At 42.5% G+C, this 25,451-nt stretch overlaps 1 protein-coding gene across 2 annotated transcripts in view; it reads left to right on the top strand.

Moving 5' to 3' along the window:
* Positions 1–8,712: 8,712 nt before the first annotated feature.
* The window catches only part of RPS6KA3 (ribosomal protein S6 kinase A3), a 70,601-nt gene continuing 53,862 nt past the window's right edge, over positions 8,713–25,451 (top strand). Inside the window, exons 1-2 of one of the 2 annotated variants that reach the window (XM_015885317.2) lie at positions 8,713–8,997; positions 25,042–25,098. In XM_015885317.2, the coding sequence (XP_015740803.1) occupies positions 8,926–8,997; positions 25,042–25,098 (129 nt within the window). In that variant the 5' untranslated portion in view covers positions 8,713–8,925. The remainder of the gene's footprint in view (positions 8,998–25,041; positions 25,099–25,451) is intronic. The other variant, XM_015885307.2, reaches the window with a different exon arrangement.

Here is a 25,451-nt window from a genome sequence, read left to right as displayed (position 1 = left end):
CAAGATGGAAGAATTTTATAGAGGACTGGGAAGACTGAGAAAAGGCAGTCAGAGCTGGCTGGTAGGAAATTAGTGACAGATTTCCTGCTTGTCTCCAAGGAAAAATAAACCAAGTGTGGAATGTAACCCTTTAAACAAGAGCACTGGTGTGTCACTAATATAAAAGGGGTTTCTGTGGACTAAAGTGGACAAATTTTGTAATAGAGATGAGTAGTTCTTTAAGGAGCTCATAAAGGATCTCTTTGTCTTGAGAAACTATTAAAACAACAACAAAGTAATCTGCTGCAATGACATCAATAATTAAAGACTCCTCGCAACAGACTAATTCCGCACTCTCTGGAGATGGACATCTTATTGCAATTTACACTCTCTTAAGCAACGTCATTAGTAGTGGTTCTAGAAAGCACAAAGGAATGAGACACTGAAATACTGCAGGAACACTGTCAGCACTGATCAAAGCCCTCATCGTAGCTTTTGTTCAAGTAGGGCAAGCAGCTCGTTTGTGCATGGCATAGAGGCATTCATTCGGCTAAAGCAGGCAAAATAACGTCATCCCTTTCTGATAACTGTGATTTTTAAAATAGCTTCTTTGAAGCCAGACAAAGTTTCATTTTTGCTACAAGTGGATCGGTAGGGGAGGAATACGATCCCTACAACATGCTTAATCCCTTCTACTGTCTGTGATGATTTAATACCAAAGACGCTATTAACTTGTAGGCCCCACTCATGGCTGAAATTTGCTTCTTAGTGCAAACATTTAACTGAAGTTACTGGAAATTTTATCCGGTTGTAACTGATTTAATGTGACACAGAATGGCTGTTTGTTTCATTAACCTTTTATCAAGTGGCTCTAAAAAAAGAAAATATTGGCACATCTCCACAACTACTTAGAGAATCGCTACAGATTATCGCTGTTAACAAATCAGAGATTCCAATTTCCTGTGATTCACTAAATATCCTCATACAGAATTACACAGCTATTCATTTTCAAGGCACAACTGCTTGTTACAAGCTCTTCAAAATAATTTTGTGCCTTTTCCTCTTTCCTGTTTATCGCACCTATTCTCAGACTCCCCTTTCAGTTTCCTCCCACATCTTGCTTTACCTTCCTTTTCACTTACTGGAGAATGACCACTAAACCAAAAGTATTCTACAACCTCTTTTTCTCTACCAGAAGTATTTTGTGTGATCCAGCAGTATATCAAGTCCATATCCATTACTACACAAAGTACACTTTTGCCCAGAAACTTTTACAGCTCCAACAACAAGACTTTATAGTTTCTGACTAATCTATTGTATACAACAGTGAAGCTCCAAATAAGGGATCACATCTGAACGCACAGCCATTGTTTGCTCTGCAGTACTGTATAAATGTAGCTCACCTTGCAATTCCTTTGCAATTCCAGGTAGTTACTCTGGAGCAAGACTTTCCTCCATCAAAAAGGACAAAGCAGGTCAGTACGGCAAGGGCAAAGTGTGGTAGTCACAAGGGTGACAGAGCTGTTTCAACTAAAATGTTTTTCTTCACTACTTTCAGATACTGAGCTGGCTTTCATCATGTTTGTGCCTCTCCTTCATTAAGTGCTGTTTTAGGATGATGAAAATCAGCACTTGCTGTGAGACTGCATTACCACAAGGTCCTTAGAAGAGTTCTGGGGATCTAAAATGTCCATATTCCAAGCAGGCATCTGTTCTTTACACCTGTAAATTAGCCACAGGGCACATAATCCTGTTGGAAGGAAGGGTGCAAATATGGTTTGGAGTTTGTCAATCCCCAGTTCATATTGAGTGGTGAAAAAAAACTCCAAGGTAAGTCAAATATCAGAGAAGTTCCTTATTCACAGAATCAAAGAATCATAGAATTATTAAAGCTGGAAAAGACATCTAAGATCATCTAGTCCAACTGTCAACTCATCACCACCATGTCCACTAACCCTGTCCCACAGTGCCACATTAGAAGTCATATATTAACAATACTGGGACTAAATCAAATAACAATATGGAAGTAAAGTCTCACATTTGAATCACAAGGATGCCAAGGGTCACAAGATGAGCTCTCAGCTTCAGTGGGAAAGAAGATGCTATACAAAGAGATGGGGAAAATACTGCACACTGCCTGACATACGCCATGCACAATAACAACTTGTGATTTACTTTTGTTGATGCTACAGGTTTTACTGATCACTGGAGAAAAGGTATAGACATGGTGGTTGGCCATAAACCAGGGTCACCCTCACAAAGGCACTTCTTGGTTCTCAATGGGGAGACAGATAAGGCACAAATGTGAGATGCTGGTGAAAGAGCGAGTAAGCCATCTTGAAAAAAACGTGGACATTTTATGATTTCAAAGCATCAGGGTAGCAAAATGTATATGTAGGTCTGATCACTACTACAAGTATTCCAGAAAAGACTAGCAAACTGTTGGGAATGAGAATCAAGTGTTCTCCAGAGAGATAAAAGATAGTCATTAGCTCAGTCAGGAGAATACTTTTCTGTATGATTAAGGGGCAGGAAAGAGGAGGTAAAGCTTCCTAGATTTAAAAATGATTCCTGGCTAAGAGACACTGGGTAATCTACAGCGAAGAATTAGATTGTTAGAGTAAGTGATTGGGTGAGGAGCTTTTGGAGAGCACCAATGATGGGGAATTATATTAATACAGTTCAATTGAGAGAGGCCAATAAAGAAATGGTGGTATTAACTTTAGAACACCGAAAACCTGGATCAATGGTGCTTTTCTTGTCAGTGGAGTCTTTAAGTCAGACCTCATCTGATAACAGTAACAGAAGGGTGTGTAATCCTTAAGCTCTTAGGTCTGTGAAGGAGGTAGACAGGGTATGCACAAAGCGACAGCCTCCTCTGGACCTTGTGTGTTTTATAGCAGTGACTTGTAGGGCTGACAAGTTTGTTATTGCTATACTCCTCTTGTATAAATAGAACACAGTCACACATTCTCCTTCCATCAAATCTGTACCTAGCCAGACTGTGTAATATGTAACCCAGCAGAACCCTGACACTCAGAGACTGATCCTTGTTTATACTGTGTTGTTTCCTTTTTGTCTCAGAATGCTGCAATCTGAAATTAAGGTATGATTCTCAATGATCCACCATAACAGGGTGGTAACTCATATCCAGCATTTGATAGCAGGTTTCCATTAAGATATCAAAGCTCAGCAAAAGGTCTCTCAAATTGCGGTGAACAGGGTAAGTGCTATCACTCAGAAGATAAATCTGAGCTACCCATATGTAGAGAAGCACTAAAATGAGAACATATGTTGGAGACAGGTAATGAGACTGTACTTTATTGAATTCCACATTTCCACTCAGGATGTGGAAACCACAGGCACAATATTTCCTGCTAGTATTGTAACCACAGATAAGATGCAGATCAGTAATGCCATAGAGTCTTGTCCGTTATGATTTACTCTTGCAACACCAGTGCATTTTTACATAAACATACACATACACATAAATGTACAGAAAAGTCGGAGTCGTAAGCAGAGAGTCAGACACCACATTTCATATACATTGGATTTTAAAGTATTCTTATGGTCACTATTGCATCTTCTACTATGTTTGTAGGATCAGAACTTCAAAGAAGAGCCTGCCAGAGGAAATTGTAGGAAATGTTTGCATTCCAGTACAATTCCATCATCCAGGGGCCTGTAACAGTGGAAGCACCCTTCAGCAGATGTTGTTCTCAAGGCCAGGTTAAGTCTTTATCCGCAATAGCCCTTCAGTTCAGTTTTTCCTTTTTTAATTCTTGGTTACGGCTCTGTAACCCTGGTTCACACAGGCAGATCCATACATCTGGGGCAGACAGCACAACTTGTGGTGCCTCCGCTACAACAACTCACACCAGCTGGGAACTTCTTTCAGCACTTTGTCTGTCTCTCTGGTGTTTGTCAGCTTTCCAAACATCAATGAAACCATGCTTTCAATATCCCAATGAGGTTAAGGAGACGTTCTTTATATTTGTATCCAAAGCACAGAGCAACCAGTTCTAATTACCACTAAGGCTTCCTTATTCTATTCTGGCAGGATGTATTTACACTTCCCCAATCAAGGCCTCTTCACGCTTTTGAAAACATCATTAAGGAAGACTAAGCGTGCTTAGTTGAATCTCATCTATATTAAGTGACTTACCAAATTACACAGTCTTCCTTTGTGATGTGCTAGAAACTGAATTCAGGTGTCCCAAGAGAATGAGACTTTTCATCTGCTAGCTAAACAAACCAGTTCTATTTTTTATTTTAACTCCTTAGAGGTTTTTTCCTGCATAAATCTGAGCAATAACATCCATGTATTTTCTTGTTCACCAAATGTAAATTATATATCTCAGTACTATGGTCATAATCCTTGAAAACAAATCTCAGTTTGCACCATTGGAGTGCATTTACTTGTTCATATTCTGTTCACTCTAATCAGAAGACACTACACTATAATTCCTACCTAATAAACTACTACACCTCCTACGTGAGTGTAGAATTGTTTTTTGTTACCATAAATAGTTTTTGTTTTCCCCCTTTCATTTGTATTTTAAAAATGCAAGTTCTAGATCCTGATTATTTTTCTTCTAGTAGTCCTAGAATCCCAATATAGAACCCTTTATACATATTACTTTGTTTCTGGGAGCACTGCTTTAGTGATGGTTTTTGCCTTAAATGCTATTTGATAGCTAGGCAAAGCTTTAGATACCACCAGCAATTAGCAAGCTTCCCCAATTTCTACTGCTTACATATCAAGGTGATTTCTGTGGGCGAAAGGTTGCTAGGTCCTATTAAACTAACATCTCCCCTTTCAGTGTGGTGACATTTTAGTTAGACTTGTTAGAAGTGATATTAAAAAATAAATAAATAAAAATGCTGCACCTTGGAAGCTCACCTAATTCATACAATGACAGGTTAACAAGATTTTACATAACACTCTAATTTCTGTTCCATATGCTACCCTTTCCCTAATGAACCTAATCACTTTTTCTGGTGCAATGTATGTGCAGTATCTGTCTGGATGTAAAATAATTGCAACCACTTATGCAAAGGTGAAGTCAGTTCCCTTTAGACTGGTGACAGGGTTATTAGCGATGACTGCATCCAAGTAGTGATGGCTGTAGAAGAAAAGATTTGCTGCTATGGGTGAAACAATGATATTACTCCGGTCTGAGACAAAAGGAGTGGGAAACAGGAGCTGCTGTCTTGAGGCAGAATAGCTTCAGCATCATACCTCTCACTCTGAGGACAATCCAGCTCTTGGGTTTAGCAGGATCTGAAGGTCAAAATGCCCCCCGGCACTCAGAGATTAACTGATGTGTTTGTCTTTCTCATGAAGAAAATTTCCAGATGATTTTCTTGCCCTGATGTTTGTTCTTGCAAAGTAGCTCCTATTAAAATCCTAACACAGCTTTTTGCCTTATAAAATTTAAAAACGTGATGTCATGATACTCAACCTCCTGAACAATGAAACAGCATACTTCTGCTTACCCTGTGCCCTCCTGTGCCTGAGAGAAGGTCAGATTCCTACTGTTTGCAGCCCTCTTAAATGCTAATGCGTAAGATCTCTGTCCTTGTTTTTCTAGATTCACGGATTGCATAAAGGGAAAGATAAAAGACAAGCAGCGTATAAAATTTAGAGGCATTAGCAGAAATGCAACACTGACTCTCTCCAAAAAGAAAAAGGTTTCAAAATCAAACAAGTAATTCAGAACAAGTACCTACCCTACCTACAACAGGAAAGAATGAGACAACTTTGAAAGGAAGAGATCGTGGGCATTTTTATTTAGAGGAAGGAAGTCTCATCATCTAAAGAAGGACTGCTAGAACTGTGTTGAGATGAAAGCTTTGGTAACATGTTTTCCTACTGTGGTTGCCACATTTCAGGTGATCGGGCTCGGTTTCTTAATGGAAAGCCTCAAGTGTATGCACTGACTGTGCAACTGACACAAATTAATGAGCTTTTGTGATGTAATGTGACTTATGCCTGTGAAAGAATTGAAAATGATACCTCCAGAGGGACACGAGGAAACTTATATTCTTCACAGACTTTTACATGAACTCAAATACAGAAGTCCTGGTTTGCACATCAGAGGTCACATTAGACTGCTGTGAACAATAGCATCCTATTCAATGTTCCAGCCATGTGTGAGCGAAACTATCAGAAACCATCATTCCTTGCTGTTGAGTTAAGCACAAAGGCTGCCAAGAGCTACTGCATTTTTTTCCTTTACCTTGCTCCACATCTCATATAAATAATTGGTCAGAGTTCTAAAAGCATCCTGTGTTTTTGAGAGAAGTTCTGAATTCTCTCTGACTTTTAATTCACTCTTTGATAGAGTTGTGTTGTGTTGCTTACTTTTTGGGGTTTTTTTGGTTTTGGTTCGGTTTGGTGTGTTGTTGTTTTTTTCCATTTTTGTAGTTGTTTGGGGTTTTTTGTTTGGTTGTTGAGGAAGGCAGAGAGAGCAAAAAGGATCCAAGGTAGTTTTTACGAAGCTCAGTTCCCAGGTCCAACTCAGCACGTGGCAGCACAAGCAATTGAACCACTTCAAAAGACAGGGTGATGCAAGCAAACAGGCAGTGAGCAAGGGGAGGAAGGGCACTGCTCCTCCTGGCAGAAGCAATGGCTTAAAGGGATCATTCAACTATGACCTTTTATTTCAGACATGGAAGTCTCCCAGTTATAGTCTGATTCACCATGAGCAAGAGCCCGCCTGTGACTTTGTACCTCTTTGTAGATTGATATTAATGCTCACATGAATGTAAAATGGGATTATAAAAATGCTACTGGGCAGAAACAGTGACGTGTGCATGCGCATGCATTTGTATATACACAAACAGATACGCTTTTAATTACCAGCACTCTCACCATTCCTCCTTCCCATGTAAATAAATTATCATTTTTAAAAGCGGTTAACTTTGAAAGAATGTTAAGAGTTACCAAAGATGGAAGAAAGCACCTGATCTGTAAAGACCTATAAATGCTTTGGGACAGCAGGGGCTGTTGAGAATGAAGTCTCAGACACTGCTCTGAAAAACCTGCCTTCTGGAATTAGAGGTGTGACACCATACCCATCTTCAGCTGCTTGTCTCATGTTTCAGGGATTCTACCATGTCAGCCAAAGCATCTGATGTCACAGAAGGATGGGTGTTTATTACAGTGCTTAGCATTTTAAGAGAAGTGTGTAAGAGCACATACATTTCTGGACTTCAGTATATTATTGGAACAGGCTGCCCAGGGAGGTAGTGCAGTCATCATTCCTGGAGACGCTGAAGAAACATGGAGATGTGGCACTGAGGAACATAGGCTAGTGGGCATAGTGGTGACAGGTTAGTAGTTGGACTAGATGATCCTAGAGGCCATAGAGACCACCTAATGAGGTTTAACAAATCCAACTGCAAGATGTTGTACTTGGATTGAAGGAATCCTAGACACGAGTACAGACTGGGACATGCACTCATTGAGTAGCCCTGCAGAGGACTTGTGGGTCCTGATGGACAAAAAGCTGGACATGCTCTCATTATGCTCTACCTGGAGTACTGCATCTAGGTCTGATACAAGAAAGATGTCAGGTTTTTAGAGTGGATCCAGAGGAGAACCATGAAGATGATCAGAAGGTCAGAGCATTGCTTCTGTGAAGACAGGCCAAAGGGGCTGAGCTTGTTCATCCCAAAGAAGAGAAGGCTCCAAGGAGACCTCATCAAGGCTTTCCAACACTTGAAGGGAGCACACGAGCAGGAGGGTGACTGTGTAAAAAGTCTGATAAAGATAGGACAAGAGGGAATAGCTTTAAACCAAAAGAGAGGAGATTTAGGTTAGATGTTAGGAAGAAATTATTTCCCCAAAGGTTGGTGAGGTGCTGGCACAGCTGCCCAGAGAAGCTGTGGTGCCCCATCCCTGGAGGTGCTCAAGGCCAGGTTGGATGGGGCCCTGGGCAGCTGAGCTGGTGGGGGGCAGCCCTGACCACGGCAGGGATTGGGGCTGGGTTTTGAGGTCTCCTCCAACCTAAGCCATTCTGTGATGCTACCTTAATGGTAGAACCTTAGTGATTCTATGATACCTTAAAGTCAGCCGTTTGTGCACTAGCTAACAGCTGAGCATAAAAAAAAAAGTGTTCCTCTTAGAACCTGTGGGGAGTCTGACAGCTCCATCTCCTGCCCCTCAGCCTGTGCAGGTATGACTTTCCTGCTCCGGGCAGCTCTTACTCACACAGCCCAACCACCACTTAAGCAGCACTGCTTTAAAAACAAATTCCTGCATCTTAATGTACCTTTTCCCTCTTTGCCTAATGACACTACACAGAACCACGTCTCCCTCCCTTTCCTTCCTCGCCTCCAGCTACTCCTCAGCCTACACAAACAAACTTTCAATCTCCCCCCTGCTTCCAAGTCATTTTCCTGAGCAGTGCCAGCCCTCGGCTGGGCTTTCCGACAGCCGGCTTATTTTAACCGCACCAAGCAACGGTACCAGAAAAGGCAAAACCCACTCAGGTGCTGCTACAAGGACGGGTTACGCAGCGCTGAGCAAAGCCAAGCGGTGAAGTGCAAAGGACCCTCCCGGTCCGACTGAACCCCAAGCCCTCCCGACCCTCTCACAGCCCGGTATCTGGGGGCACCGACACTCCCGCCCCACAGCCGCGCGCAGGCGCCGTGGAGCGGGCAGGTAAGGGCCGGGCGCCATGTTGTGAGCGGAAGCCGTGGCCGAGCGGCGGGCCGGTGGGAGGGCGGAAGCGGGGCCCCGCCTGGCAGCGGGAAGGGGGCGGGAGGAGGGACGGCGGCAGCGGGCAGGAGTCGCCGCCGGAGCTGCCGCCGTCGTTCTTAGCCGGACGGGCTGTCCCGCGGATCCCCTGAGGGCCGGTCGTCTGCCTCGCCGCTCCCGCCCCGCCGCCGGGGGAGCGAAAAAGCGGAGCGCGGAGTTGCGGGAGCCGGGCGAGGAAGATGCCCCTGGCGCAGCTGGCGGACCCTTGGCAGAAGATGGCTGTGGAGAGCGCGGCCGAGAGCAGCACGGAGGTACGGCCGGGGGGGAGGCGGCGGCGGAGGTCGAGCTCCGAGCCCGCGGGTACCCGTGGGGTGGGGTGAGTCGGGGGCGGTCGGGGCGAGGGGTGTTGAGGGAGAGTTGTGTGAGGCGAAGACGGACGGGACCCCGCCGCCGCCGTCACTCTCAGTTTTCCCCCCTTGGGCGCTCGGGGCGGGCAGCGGAGCCCGTGGCAGCAGCGTGTCCCCGCGGGGCCCTCCCTCTCTCCCTCGCTCCCTCTGGGGCGGCCCCTGCACGCCGCTTCCTGCTGGGGCACTGACTCACGGCCGCGGCCGGCCGGGCTCCCCCGCTCCGGGGCTCGGGGCGTGTAGCACGGGACCGGCCCGCGCCTCCCCTTCCGCCCCCTTCCCCGGGAGGGAGTAACCTGCGAGCGAGCCGGGCGCTTTGTTCCGGCGCGGTGTCTGGTTACTGTCACACACAGTTTCCCTTCCCGGGGCGGCCCCGTCGTCTCCGCTCGGCGCCGGGGGAGGGAGCGCCGCGGCCTGTCCTCAACTCGCTCCGTCTCCTCGAGGCGAAGGGCAGCACCGCCGGCTGCGGCTGCCCCTCGGCCGGACGGGTCGCGGGCTCGTCCGCAGTTTCGCAAGCGTTTGGGAAATCTCGCGGCCGTCAGACGGCGGTGGAGCTTTGTGCTCGGCGGCGTTGGTGGGGAACATCCCTGAGCCGCAGCGCCGTGCGGCTTCCTACCGCTGGCAGCGGCGAGCTGTCCTGCTTGCCAGGCGGGGTACGCAAGGTTGCTTTCCTCATCCGTACTGATGCGTTAGATTTAGTCACGTCTAAAGAGACAGATGCCTTCAGTTATTTTCTTTTCCTTCATTCTGGAAGAACTTTGGGTTTGGAGCTTTGTAAACAGTACATCTACCAGTCAGTTGTGCTTGCTCCGTGCTTCCCTAATAGTTCACAGTGCGCCCCGACCCCATATGAAAAGAAGTGGCTTCCTCTGACAGCGCAGCTTCTGCCTGAATCTGCCGGCAGTCTGCTACAGACAGTGCTGATCTTGAACGGCGTGGACTCTGGCCAACCCAGAGCTGTTACACACAGGGTTAGGATGTATTTCTTTGGTGAGCAGAGAGAGATGCTACTCTGAAGTTCCTGCAGCATCAGAAGTGTTTGTTGGTTTGATGTGTGTATTCCCGCTGCTTAAAGTAACTGCATCTCTGAGAGTCAGAAGGACCTGCATGTCTCATGTGATGGAATAGTCTTTTAAGTTTTTACTGGTTGCTGTCAATTCCATCACTGAGTTCTGAATGGAGAGTAACTGCAGTAGCAGTGTAATGTTTGAAGGGAAGATGTTAGGAGAGATATTTCTGAAGGGCTGCTTAGACGTGATTTAGAGAAAAGTTCTTAACCATTACTTTACATTACTCAGGGTTATGATTTAGTGTAGGGTTTTTAGAGCTAGGGTTCTGGTTAGGCTGCGGTTGGACTTGATGATCTTCAAGGTCTTTTCCAAGCTGGGTAATTCTATGATTCTTTTTAGACTTCCGTGCTCACCATTTGTTTTTTAATGCAGCTTGAATAGTAGTAGGGTATATATGCTAGAGAGGTAGCAAAACAGTTTGCTTTATTTGAAATGCTTGTAAGCATGATTATACTATGCTACTTACTTACGTTAGTGTACTTCAGACAGGAGTTGCTTTTAAACAGTCATAAACTTCTTAAAATAAGTATTTTACCTCCTTAAAAAAAAAAGAAAGAAAGACATCTAAACTACTGTAAACACACATCAGTGTTTCATAGGACACCTTGAAATTCCCTAGGACCACTAACAAAGCATGGAGCAGCAACTGGTCAGGTGTGCACCTTATGACCCTACTCAAGAATCACAGAATCACAGAACTGTAGGGGTTGGAAGGGACCTCTAGAGATCATCGAGTCCAACCCCCCTGCCAAAGCAGGCTCCCTACACCATGTCACACAGGTAGGCGTCCAGGCGGGTCTTGAATATCTCCAGAGAAGGAGACTCCACCACCTCCCTGGGCAGCCTGTTCCAGTGAAGAAGAAACGCTCGACTCTAGAAAATGACCAGACTGTTCCTATAAAACTGTTTTGGGTGAACAGGCTTAGAAAGATGACATGCTTGAATTGGCACAATTGAATTGTTTTTAAGAGGAGATGTCTCAGTGAAAATAGATGTTTGTCAAATACATAAACAAATGACCTAAATACATAACTTAGATTTTCAATGTGCTATGCATCCATAGCACAGCAATCTCCTAATTACAGACCCTATCCTGCAAGAGTGTCCTTGGGCAGAAACGTTTTTCACATCCTCCTGAAACCTCACTGCTGTTTCAGTCATAGTTCGATGGTAACAATGTAATAGCGGGGCAAAGAGTTTCAGTTAATGTCTCTGATTTACCCATGCAGTCCTTGTAACACTGTTATCCACTCAGTTACGTGTTATCGAGCTTGAAATGTTTCTCAGGCGCTGTCTTATCTCTCTAGGTTTAATACTGGGTTATTTTTTTGTTTTCAGTGGAGTCGCATATTCACATTTATATTTCCACCAACGAGGGGGTGATGTGCTGTGCTAGGTGAGCAAATTCAGTAGGAGGACTGCAATACCTTTAGTGCTAATTCGGAACGTAGTGTAGTTAACCATCAACAGCTGCTGTGAGTTATGCTTACAGGACAGCAGATCTGTAGGACATGATCCTTTTAAAGATATAATGCAGGCAGATCTTTTTAGAGGAGATATGTACTTGTAGTTTTGAGAGAATCACAGAATTATCAAGGTTGGAAAAGACCCTAGAAGATCATCTAGTCCAACCATTACTGATACTTCCCAGGTAAATCATATTCCTCAACACAACATCCAAACGTGTCTTGAACACTCCATGGTTGGTGACTCCACCACCTCCCTGGGCAGTGCATTGCAATGCCTGACAACCTTTCCAATATTACTTCCTAATGTCCAGCAGTTGAGAGAGCAGTTGTTGCAGAATTTCTTCTACAATTACAACTAGTTCAGTAATCTACATTGCGTGCTGCAATGTGTAAACTCAATGTATAAACTGGTTGGACAAAGTACTTAAAATATAATGTATTTGCTAATGCATCTTTTGTTGTTCCTAAATGCTTCTTGTTTTAAATTAGAACAACTTGAAAGCTGATGGAACTAACCCTGTCTTTTATTGACTCAGGATCTGACTCAAGGTCTATAACAAGTGTAAGTTTGTTTTTCATAGTGAAAATGTGCCCTTTATTTCAAGCCATCTGCTTTCAAGCAAATTAAGTATTGATTTGAATTTGTATCTGGATGCCTGAATAACTACCCTGGTCCTCCGATGGGTACTCCCAGCTATGCATGTTAATGTTGAATGGAGCAGAATGCATACAATTACGGCAGCTAAGTTTTGGCCACTAGTATGTTGACAGAGCTGGCTATAAGGAGAGATTGTTTGCTAGGCATCCAGGGAAGCATTCGTGCCATCTATCTTTAGACGTTTTAATTTAGGTGCTCTAAATTGGCTGTAGAGAAAGTTCAGGTTTTTCCGCTGCCCTTGATAGGGGATTTATCACCACCTATTTAGGTACCTAAATAGATGGTGTGAATTCCCTTTCTTGAATTCCTTGTTCTGTCTTCTCTATCCAGAATCATATGAACCTCACATAAAACAACGGGCGCTAGCATTTGACAGTCATGTGGATTCTGAAAAGAACCCTGTACAATGTAATTTGGGGGTTTGTAATTCAGTTCTTATGTCAGCGTGACATTCTTTAGTGTGGACTTGTGGCATGAAATCTGAAGTTTGTCAGGTTTCTTGCCTCCTGAAGCCAAGAGATGCTGGTTGCCATCACTTATGTACACTCCATACTGATTTGTGTAATCAGTGTTAGACCTGTGTTCCACAGTAACAATGCTGGATTTATGGGAACTTAGCTGGAATGCTGAAGTAGAATCACCTAAATGGGCTGTTTTGTAGAGATTTCAAAGGCTGTTCATCACCTCTCCATTACAGTTAGAGTTCTCAGCAGTGCTCAGCTATCACTTGGTTGAATACCTGTAATCAGTACAGTGCATTCTGAAGTTTAGGTGGTTTCTGTTCAGCTTTGTCAAATGGAGTGTTATGAGTGGCCATGGGCAATGTAACCCTCACCTGAAGAAGTAGTGTGCCTTGTATTCAGCAAATTCATTTTAGCTTTGAGAAAAGAAGGCTGAGAGGGGACTTGATCCAGGTTTATAAATACCTGAGGTGTGGGGGCCACAGTGGTGAGGCTGGTCTCTTTTCAGTAGTGCGTGGGGACAGGACTAGGGGTAATGGGATGAAACTACAGCATAGGAAGTTCCGCACGAATGTGCACAAGAACTTCTTTACGGTGAGGGTGACGGAGCACTGGAACAGGCTGCCCAGGGAGGTGGTGGAGTCTCCTTCTCTGGAGATATTCAGGACCCGCCTGGACGCCTACCTGTGTGACGTGGTGTAGGGAGCCTGCTTTGGCAGGGGGGTTGGACTCGATGATCTCTAGAGGTCCCTTCCAACCCCTACAATTCTTTGATTCTGTGAAACTTCTGTGATAGAGAGACAGATAGCAGGTGTTTATATGTATATGGGTTGAAGGTTAAAAAACAGGAATGCGTGTGTGTGTATATATGTAAATATTGACTTGAAAAACATACCCTCTGCATAGAAAGCATTTGAAATATTGTTGTTACGTTGGGTTTTTTGTTTGCTTAACCTTTCAGATTCTTAGTGGTATGGTTTTACCTGCAGAGTGTTTTTCAGTTTAACAGCTTCTTACTGAATGTGACGTGGTGCTGATTCTTTGCTGTTGGTGGACAGATGGAGGCAGGTGCTTTGCTCGGCTTGCCTCAGCACCTTCATGCAGCGGTGTGTGCACTCTCTGGTTGCTGGTTCCCTCGAGGAATATTAGAGTTTGACTTCTCAAGCTGCTTCATGAGTTTTCCGATGATAATGGCCCCTCACTGCAAGAAAGACATTATGGCCCTGGGACGTGTTCAGAGGAGAGCTGCGAAGCTGGTGAGGGGTCTGGAGCACAGGCCTTATGAGGAGAGGCTGAAGGAGCTGGGATTGTTCAGCCTGGAGAAGACGAGGCTCAGGGGAGACCTTATTGCTCTCTATAACTTCCTGAAGGGAGGTTGTAGTGAGCTGGGGGTTGGCCTCTTCTTTCGTGTAATCAGTGATAGAACTAGAGGGAATGGTTTTAAGCTGCACCAGGGGAGATTCAGGCTGGACATTAGGAAGTATTACTTCTCAGAAAGGGTGGTCAGGCACTGGAATGCACTGCCCAGGGAGGTGGTGGAGTCACCAGCCATGGGAGTGTTCAAGAAACGTTTGGATGTTGTGTTGAGGAATATGATTTAGCCAGGAAGTATTGGTAATGGTTGGACTAGATGATCTTCTAGGTCTTTTCCAACCTTGATAATTCTGTGATTCTTTTCTTGAAGTTGTTTTGTTCATTACGGTGTCTGTAGTACTTCTTGCCGCAGCCAGTCTCTAGCACACAGCAGATGTAAGCTGACAGACGTGTTTAAAGGAATGTCTGCTCTCTTTGAGTTGATTGTGATCTATCACGCTAATTGTAGTTGTTTTCCATCTGAAGTGCTCGACTTAGTCTATGTCTCACCATGAATCTAAGGTGGGTGTTTAGTTATTTCTGTGTTCTGTATGAACTGTGATATGATTTTGTTTTTCAACTAATTCAGGGCAGTATTCCAATAGTAAAACCTTTACTCAGTTCTTCGGGCATCAGTAAAGCCTCGTAGCTGTTTGTTTGGGTCTCAGAGACTTTGGAGGGGGAATAATTTTATTGGTAAAACTGAAGAAATTAGAAGCTCTTCAGGGAATTAAGTTTAGACACACTAAAGTGGTTAATTATTGTAAACACTGTGCTTTATACTCGCATGCATGATATCACGGTACTTACTCTCCTTATTTCTGGACTAAAATAAAATGCCTCACCCATTGGAAACAGAAGGGGAAAACAGTTCTGTTTAACAGATGGGAAATTAAGGTTCAGCATCTTAGTGGCTCCATCTAACATACTGCATGGGATCTGTTCTAGGTCTGGGAGATGAACACTGATTTCCAGGGACTTACTCCAGTGGCTTAACCACAAAGTTACTGCTCCCTCATTCTTATCAGTAACAGTTACCATATGTTCCCTTTGATGCAAGGAACCCCCTGTGGTACGCCTAAGCTCCACCGGACTGTTTTTGGAGGAAATGTTCTTTTTTTTCTTTTTTTCCTTTGATTGAAACAAATGGATTACGTAGAAAATAGAATGTGTCTCCTTAAAGACATTATTCACTTTTAATTGTGTGCCCCGATGGCGCAGTGGTAGGAATGCCGCTTTGCAACACCGGGGCCCGGGTTCAAATCCCCCCTGTGGCGCAAGTGGTAGAAGTGCCGCTCTGCTACACAGAGGCTCGAATCCCGGGGGTTGGACTCGATGATCTCTAAGATCCCTTCCAACCCGCATGAGACTGTGATACTCTATGAATTTCAGCCATTAATTTGTTGGTACGGTTTGTTTACTATACACAGAAGATACCAAGAAATGGTATTTCACTACGATTTAAATATCCAGCTCATCATAGTTTTCAAAAACTGCTTCTCTTTTCCCTTCTTAAAGTGAAACTACTTTGTTCTGAAGGCTCAAAAATTGGTGGTTTCTTGGTGTAATTAGACGCATTATTTCTTACATAACAAAGTTGCCAAAATTAATTACTGTTAGAACTTAAAAATGAGTGTCAATATATATATGTGTGTGTTTTTACTTAATGAGGAATCTTCCACACCAGTCAACATATGTTTCATGGTCATCTTGGAAATCCTTATTTCAGGAAATAGTAAAGGTGACCTCATTGCAGCTTTTCAATACCTGAAGGGAACTTACACCCAGGAGGGGAGTAAACTCTTCGAAAGGGCTGACAATAGCAGGACACGGGGAAATGGTTTTAAGTGAAAAGAGGGAAGATTTAGGTTGGATGTTAGGGGGAAGTTCTTTACTAGGAGAGTGGTTAGGCCCTGGAACAGGCTGCCCAGGGAGGTTGTGGATGCCCCGTCCTTGGAGGTGTTCAAGACCAGGTTGGACGGGGCCCTGGGCAACCTGATCTAGTAAAGGTGTATGTTTGGTGGCCCTGCCAGGCAGGGGGGTTGGAACTACATGATCCTGGAGGTCCCTTCCAACCCGGGTCATTCTGTGATTCTGTGACCTCTAGAGGTCCCTTCCAACCCCGGCTATTCTGCGATTAATATGGATAGACTCTTCTAAAAAGACAGAATGAGATATGGAACAACTTTACTATTTCCTGAAACTACTAAAGCAGGTAACCTGCAGCAGGTGACACAGGAAGGCATATAGATGAGCCTAAAAGGAAGGAACCTTTACAACCTCTCTGGGCAGCTTGTTCCAGGGCTTTGTCAACCTCACATTAAGGAAGCGCTGCATGTTTGTGTGGATCTTACTGTGTTCCAGTTTTTGGCCATTACTCCTTGTCCTACATACCAATGAAGAGTCTGGCCTCATCCAGTTTCCTCCTGTAGTTTAGGTATTTTTAAACATTGCTTAGATCCCTTCTCAGTCTTCTCTTCCATAGGCTGAACAGACTTTTCTTGTACTTGCTCCAGGCCTTTTATTATCTTTGTTATCTCCACTGGGCTCTTTTCTGGGAGATCCCTGTCTTCACAGAGTCACAGAACTGTAGGGGCTGGAAGGGAACTATAAAGATCATCAAGTCCGACTCCCCTGCAAAGCAGGCTCCCTAGATCAGGTTGTACAGGTAGGCAGTCAGATGGGCCTTGAATGTCTCCAGAGAAGAAGACTCTGTAGCCTCCCTGGGCAGCCTGTTCCAGTGTTCTGTTACCTCTGCCATGAAGAAGTTCTTATGCACATTTGTGAGGAACTTCCTATGCTTCGGTTTGTGGCTATTTCACCTTGTCGTATCACCACGCACTGTTGAAAAGAGTCCAGCCTTGTCCCTTTGCTTCCCATGCCTTAGATATTTATAGACTTTTTTTTAACAGGGGAGCCCAGAAGAGGGGACACAGCACTCCAGATGTGGCCTAACCAGGGCAGAGTAGAGGGGAAGAATCACATTCCTCAACCTACTGGCCACTCTCTTTAATTCACCCCAGCATACCAAGGGCATACTACTGGTGCATGGGCAACTTGTTGTCCGCCTGAACACCTAGGTCATTCTCTATAGAGTTCCTCTCCATGTGTACACTGAACTCTCCCTTGCTGAACCTCATTGGGTTTCTTTCTGTCCAGCTCTTCAGTCTGTCTGGGTCCTGTTGAATGACAGCATAGATGACTGGCACATCAGCCACTCCTCCTGGCTTCATATCATTGACAAATTTGCTGAGGTTGGATTCCATCCCATCATTCAGGGAACACCACTAGTTACAGGCCTCCAAGTAGACTCTGTGCCACCAATCACAACTCTCTGAGCTCTGCCAGTCAGCCAGTTCTTTAACCCACTTCACTCTCCACTCATCTGTCATATACTTTCTAAGCTTCATTACAAGGATGCTGTGGGAGACAGTGTTAGATGCCTTGCTGATGTCAAGGTATACAACACCCACCGCTCTCCTCCCATCTACCCAGCCAGTGGTGACATCATAGAAGACTACCAGGTTGGTCAAGCACAATTTCCCCTTAGTGAATTCATGCTTATACTCCTGATAAACTTCTCTTCCAATTGCTTGGAGATGGCATCCAGAACAAGTTAATCATTGAGCATTTGAGTGGCTAAATGACAAGATGAGTAAAAATAGGTAATGCTTTAGTTGACATCAATATTAAATGACAACCTCTTATTTTATCCTGAGAAAAGATTGTAAGAAACTAACTCATATGGTCTGTGTTGTAAGAAATGAGAGCAGGCAGCCTTGTTGCTCATGGAGTGAGGACCTGGTGCTGTTCCCCACTTCCCTTTGGAAGGAGCCCAGGTAGGCACAGGATTTTCAGTGGGCTTGGGTGTGCAGCAGACATTGAAGTGAGGCATCACCACCTATTCATGCAGGTAGAGTCTTGATAGGGGAACTTGTATACTGCCAGATGCTAGGATCACTGTTAGGATAACATGCAGTGGAGAAGGAGTTCCTTTTCCCGTGTGAGATAGTGGCCTGGATATACTGAACGAAGTGACTTTTCCATGCATATTTCTTTCTGTCTGTAGCAATTGAACAGATAGATGCTGTGTATTTTACTAAGACTACTAAGCTTGTGTTAAGCTTTTTTCACCTATAGAAAACAGCTGGCCTAAACAAAAATTCTGTGATGCTACAGACATTTCAAAGGCACTTGTGCTGCCTGAAGCCAAGTTAATTCAGCAAATTAAACTCAAAAATAGCAGCAGGCTCTTCTCTGTGGTGGTGTTTTCTGACCTGTCTTCATACAAAGCTCAAGTGCCAGTGCCAAGGACAGCATAACAGTGGAGGAAGGAGGACTGCTATTCTGTAGCAATTAGGTTGTGGTTGAATAGAACTGTACTCGTGTCATATTAGATGAGAAGGTGGCACAGGAAAGCAGATTGATTTAAAACTGTCCTGGTATCATAGCATGAAGAGACTCCACTTTGTATGTTCGTAGCAATCTGCTTGTTACTGGCTTATATCTGAGGTTACCTGTCTACAGAAAGGCAAGTTTTGATATCCTGCATCTTTTAAAATCTGGCAGCTTAGTCAATGCATCTTAGAAGGAGCTAAATTAAATTAGCTGAACTTAAAGTAGAAGTTTTATAGAACTGAAGTCATGTGCCTTTTAGGTTTTGTCTGCTGTTTTTTGTTTTTCCCTGAAAATTAAAGGAGGTTTTTATACTCATTTGCGCTATCTTTATATGTAAAATATATTGAATATATTCTAAGAGATAACAGCTAAAGGAAATCTAAGATGATAGCCCACTTCTGCTACTCTCATACGATAAGCCTTAATCAGGTTAGGATTTAGGTAAGTGCCTTAAATATGTGTGGCTTCATAGCTGAGGAGTTAGGACATAAGTCATTAATTCAGATCCTATTAAAGCCTTATATTTTAGCTGGGCATTGGAATAGCTTGTGAAAACTCCATTACTGAAGATTTAGAAAGAGATAAATGGCTGGAGTGACATTGTAGGAATAGCAGATCATTCCTTGGGATAGGAAGGTCCTCTCAAGGGGACCTTAGTCTTTTTTCAACTATTTTTCTGCAGACCTATGAGTTTTTTCCTCAGAACAACTCACTACTGCTTATGATAGCAAATTTAAGCATGTACAGGCCAAAAGATTTTACTGTATGCAGTTCCAGACAGTGTTGCCTTTTACTAACAGCAAATTTGTTAGCAATCTACTAGGAAATACAGGAATACTGTATTCTGTGCTGCTGTATAACAAGCCAGAAGCATCGATACAACTTTATTCAATTCAGAGATTGCACAGTTCTCTAACTGTATCAGTTCCTTGGAGTCCCTGGGAAACACTGGAGTGAAGTGCTTGGATCTGCATATCATCAATGTTTTTCTTGTCTAAATAATACCTAACAAAGAAAGTTCTTGTATGCCTTGAAATCTTTACTTTTGCAGTCTAAGCGTTATTTTCAAAATGTTTAAAGGAAATAAAGGGGTTTTAATAAGTTTTGTAACTGCTGGAAAATTGTTGAGTAACAGAAAGTATTGTTAGGAGAAAACTAAGAGTTACCTGGGAGAAACTTCAGCTGTTCACCTGATTTGTTTGAATTATCATTCCAAAATGTAGTGAAGCCATCACCTGTGTTAGTCATTGGCCTTTTGGAAATTCTAAATACTGATTTTTGTATGGCGTGATTCAGACCATCTATTTTATCTGTTTATTTATGTACATATTATGTGCATTTATGTCAATCTGGACTGATGAACAGTTCATAACTCATGATTTGTCCACTTGTAAACTCCTAAGAATACAATACTTTTTGTTATATCCTGAATATCACAGTCTCACAGTCTCGTGCGGGTTGGAAGGGACCTTAGAGATCATCAAGTCCAACCCTCGGGATTTGAGCCTCCTGTGTAGCAGAGCGGCACTTCTACCACTTGCGCCACAGGGGGATTTGAACCCGGGCCTCCGGTGTTGCAAAGCGGCATTCCTACCACTGCGCCACCACAGGAATAGTGGGTATGGTTCTATTAAAAGGCACCAGTTACGTGGAAAATTCAGTAATTGTATAATACGCTGAACTCCATTAGTAGTACAAAACCTGTCTACTGCCTTGTATGCTTGAACCCAGTATATATCAGTAGAGTAGGGTAAGGTTAATCTAAGAATTGTATCAAAAGTTAGAATTTCTGTCACTTTTACAAGGGATTTTAAAGCAACTGACAATTATACTTGGGTAGAAGAAGTTTAAATACTTGGCTGTGAGGCTTCTTAAGCATCCAAAAATAATCTAGCAACAGCCTAAACACAAAACAAAGATGTTGTAGGGGAAGCAGGAGGCATGTGGTAGTGTGCAGCATTCAGGAAGCTTCATGGTCAATCCTGCATCCTTCTGAAAAAAATGAAGTGTGTTCAAACTGTGTGAAAGAACACCAGATCAACAAAGTACATCCGTATTAGCAGGGCTTTGATCTTTGCTTTGCAAAGGCAATGTTAGACTACAGATGCTAAACTAAATCTAAAAGCATCAACTGAATGATATATGTTTCAGTATTGATGAAGCTAACAGGAAAAATAAGAAAAAACGAGTGTTACAGGACACAAATATGACATAATATTTCAGCTAATGATTTAGACGTGTATAAATGACTGGGTAGGGGCAAGGATGAATGCTTGGCTTTATTATTAACATATTCTGCACCAAGTTGTTATTATGGATGCTGCGTCAGGTATTTTACTTACAAGATTACATGGGTACAGTGCTGGTCAGTTCAGTGTCCTGGGTTTATTGCGTGAGTGCAGGAGGCTGTACCATTTTGACAGACTTCTGAGGTGAATTTGATCAATTGCAGCAGATGCCAAAACCGTAATTTGAAAAAAGTAACATGAGGACTATGGATCAATGCATAGTTGTAGAGTGCAGGATATCCTCTGCTTCACAGAAAGGGTTTAATTGATTGACTGTTGTGTCACATGTTCTGTGAGCTCTTACAGCTGATGCATATTCTCTGATATTTGTCTGCTTTTAGCTTGAGCAAGGAACCTGCAGGATCCCTTTTTTCTTCCTGTTCAGGTGCCTTTAGTAAAACTACTCAAACCTAACCGTCTTTTAAGTATTCATTTCAATCAACTTAGTAAAATGTGGTGATGGCTTTTGGGGAGTTTAGTTTGTTGCTAACAACATGACTCCTACTGTAAATTGGAGTAGGAAATGGGATTTTAAGTGGCTTTACCACTATAAGGGATGTGCACCTTTGTTTCTTGGTGTAATTTGATTGCTGATGTGTTTAGGGGTAAGTAGGAGCTTTCTGTAGATGTCCTTTGTTGTTTTTCTTGGAATCTCTTGTGCTGTCATCTGAAATGCTTGGTGCTCACTGCTTTTGCAGTCCTATTTCTGGATTCAACCACATCTTTAATCCATTCTGCTTGTGTGCCATCCCTACTACAGGAGCTGTACAACTGAAAAATAGTCAATTTCTATAGTCTCCATCATTTGAATTAGACAAATCTGTATATTTAAGACGCATTTACCCTTCTCTTAGTCTATATTCATCAGATAATTATATGTGGTCACAGTATGTTACCTCATTAAGACATGTCCTTGGTTCTAGTTAAATACTAGAGCAAATCTAGCCTAACAGAAGGGCTAGATGCACTTCTCAAGCACTCTGTGGACTTATTTGCTCTACAGTAGTTTAAATGTTGTCATTTACATTGTGAGCCTTTTGGCTTTACATTTAAACTTACAGGATATCCACTACACTATGCAGACTTCCTGGATACATGACTGCTTTCTATTTAATGGCATCTCATGCCAACAAACCATAAATCATATATGTGTATTCTTCTTTGCCTTACATGGCTTCCACTGTTCTGAGCAGAACTGGTTCTGCCATGCGGTGACTCCTTTAGCATAATCATTGCATGGGTAAACCTGTTTAGAAAGATCTTGCTAATCCAGTGTCCTGGCTCAGATACAGTTGCGTGGCAAACATGCTGATTTCTTGAGTTTGTTCATCGTTCCAGTTTATGTACTTGGAATCTGTTTCTTGAACTCAAATGAAAGCAATGGAGGATTATGCAGGAAAACAAGACTGTAAAAAAACTGCTCATTTGTGATGCAGAAATTTGCTGTGTTTTGGTTGTTCTTTTTTGTTTTTCTAGTAGAATAAAGTTAAAGTCATTGAGGTTAAAGATTGGGGCCTTCTTAAAAAGAAGATTTGATCTCAATTCTTTTCAAAGAGAGGTCTCTGGAATTGTTTCATTTTCAGCGGTAGCGTAATTGCCTTAAAATAGAAGTGGAATCTTGAGGTTTATTTTTTTGGTAAATTCTTAATCTGCCTCTAATATTATTCTTCAGCATAATTACTGTTATAGCAGGAATCGCTGTTTCTGAAAATCTGCATGTGGAGTCAGTTTAGAGCACATGGCTTTGATACATAAATTGCCCTTTTTTAGGCCCCAGAGTTTAGCCATCATTAGCTGTCAGGACATTACAGACTCCTCCTTTCAGTCTGAAGTCACTGCTGATTTTTTTCCTATTGATGAGATATTTTAGAGGTTATCTTATGGCATGAATAGAGCATAGAGATGTGTAGTTATCATTTGCTTAAACATACGTCATATATTTGAGAGAAGGGAAATCGTGATTTGTAGCATTGATAGAGATGGTGTATGTAAGAACAGTATGAACAGTTATGTTTCCTTGTAAGCAAGCTTCATTAAAATCATTAATTTCTTATCTGAATTGGTATTTTTATGGTCTTCTATGTGATAATTTAAATTGTTGTGTATCTTAAGAAAGAATAGTACACTATCTGCTAATAATACTCTTAGTAAAAGATGCCAGCTACAGTGAGGGAAGGTGAGGCTTTTTGGAACATTGTCAAATAACCCTTAGCTGTACAATTAGAAGGTACAATGTTGACAGCCTTTAACTGAGACATCTTATAAAAATTATATTCACCTCTAGTAACCTAGCTGGTTTCTTACTAGCCCTTCTGTAGGGAAACATGCCTTCTAACCAGAACTTTGCAGTGTTTCCCTGAAGTTTGTTACAGTGAGAAAACAAAGTTATCCCAGAACACTGGAACAGGGGTTGGAACAGGAGCACTGGAACAGGCTGCCCAGGGAGGTGGTGGAGTCTCCTTCTCTGGAGATATTCAAGACCCGCCTGGACACCTACCTGTGTGACGTGGTGTAGGGAGCCTGCTTTGGCAGGGGGGTTGGACTCGATCTCTAGAGGTCCCATCCAACCCCTACAATTCTGTGATTCTGTGATGTCACAGCTCTGTGCTGGAGACAGAATCAGTAGCTGAGCCCTTCCCTCTGCCCCTGTTTTAAGAGGGGGTAAAAAAAAACCAAAAAAAACCCCACAAACCTAAGTCATATTTGAGTGATGCATAGGTCTCATAATCTAGCCTTATCCATTAGTGTCTTATATAAAAAAATAGAGAGAAAAAGTTGGAAGAGAGGTTGTAATCATCTGAGATTAAATATTCCTTTTGGCATGATTGCAAATTGGAATTTGTAAGTTGCTAGATTTTAATCTGTCCTTTCATACAAAAGAGTCTCTCCTGAACACTTGCAAGCTGACTACACTTACCAGTTGCAGAGAATACTAGGAAGGTTCCACCTAAGTCCCCTGAAAAATGGAACAGTGGGAAGGAACTTGTAGGAAGAAGCTAAAATCTCTGAACCCTGCCTAGCAGCTTCCTTAGCTTTCTGACATCTAGAAAATATCTGTCCATATACACGTGACTTTATTTTAAGTAAATTAAGTTCTGTAGAAATAGATTAATTAGGACTTACGTTCTCTGGGGAAACGATCCACTAGTACTAGAGAGCACAACCATTTTTGGTAATTCTTTTAAAAACTCTATTTTGAAAAGAATGATAAGAGCCTGTAAAATTTTAAGAGCAAATGAATAATTGGAGCCACAGGTGATACCTCTTACTATTACCTTGGGAGGCATGTATTTTTCCTTATTACTTGCTAAAGTATATGTTTGTTCTGTAGGCAAAGTCACTGCAAGTGTGGGAAAAATACCACTTAGAGATTCACCAAGTATAGTACCACTGATGGGAAAGAGAGAGAATTTGTTAACCAAGAAGGCATTTAGGCTTTTTTTAATCATGTGACTAAATTATATATTGGAAAATTTGTAGAATGGTCCCTAGGAAATTAAAAATAAATAAATTAAAAAGTACTACATTGACTATCTAATTAGCCAGCAACCATAAACACTCATAGTTTAATAATTATATACTGCTGTTATAAATGTTCTTGTAGTATTAATGACAATAAGGACTCACTTCCTATACAAGAACTTGGTTTCAAAAAGAATATTTCACAGAATCACAGAATTGTAGGGGTTGGAGTAGTTTGGTAGTATACGAGGATCAGAGCTAGAGTGGCATAGACGTACAGCAGCTTTCTGTGCTGGCTTCCAATGTGTTTTTGTTAGGTTGGGTTTTTTGTTTGTTTTAGAAAAGATAAGAACTCTTGATCCTGTAGAGGAGCATGCCATCTGTAAGGTAGGAATAAAATAAGGATGGTGGTAGTAGATATCCAAAGGTTATCTATAGGAAAAACTGACCAATACAGATGCCTTCAGTCTAGATGGAAAATGCTGAGGCTGGTTATCCAATCTCCATGAAGGAGCGATCTCAAAAGAGATGCTGCCTTAGTGGTGGTCAGCCCTTAAATGAAGTCTAGGAGAGGTAGAGTCAAGCTCCACCCCTTCCGGGAGCACAGCTGAGTTACCCTCACCTGTGCTCTCACAGCTGACCTGACACTTGCCTCAGCTGATTAATCAGAGGTTCAAGCTGTGATTACCAGTTTCCCATACACCATCAAAAACCATTGGCAATATATTTTTTTTCTGTAGTTGAATTCAACATCTCTGGTAACTTCCTATGTCTTTTTTTCTTTTTTAACAGAATGGACAGCAAATTGTGGATGAACCTATGGGAGAAGATGATATCAACCCACAAAATGTGAGTAGATTATAACAAACATAGTGCAATATTGTGATGCGCTGATGCCATGCATCTACTTGCAGGTTGCCAACGATGCCTTTTTGTTTAGGTTTGCATTTCATGTCAAGTCATCAAGGATCCTGATATTTTTCAGAGTTTTTTTCTCCCTTATTCTTGTCTCATTTGGCATTTTACTGTTTGTTCTGATGGGTGTTTATACTTTCTACACTATTTTTAATAGGAGATTGGGAAGTGAAAAGACTTGATAGTAAAATGGGGCTGCTTAGATCATAGAGCAGGAGAGGAGGTTGACCTCCTCTTTTCTTACCACAAGTCTTAAAGCTGGTTATACTTTGTTTTTGTTTTTTTAA

This window comes from Coturnix japonica, chromosome 1, assembly GCF_001577835.2.
Source record: "Coturnix japonica isolate 7356 chromosome 1, Coturnix japonica 2.1, whole genome shotgun sequence".
In the NCBI taxonomy this organism is placed as follows: Eukaryota; Metazoa; Chordata; class Aves; order Galliformes; family Phasianidae; genus Coturnix; species Coturnix japonica.
This window is presented reverse-complemented; position numbering and strand designations above follow the sequence as displayed.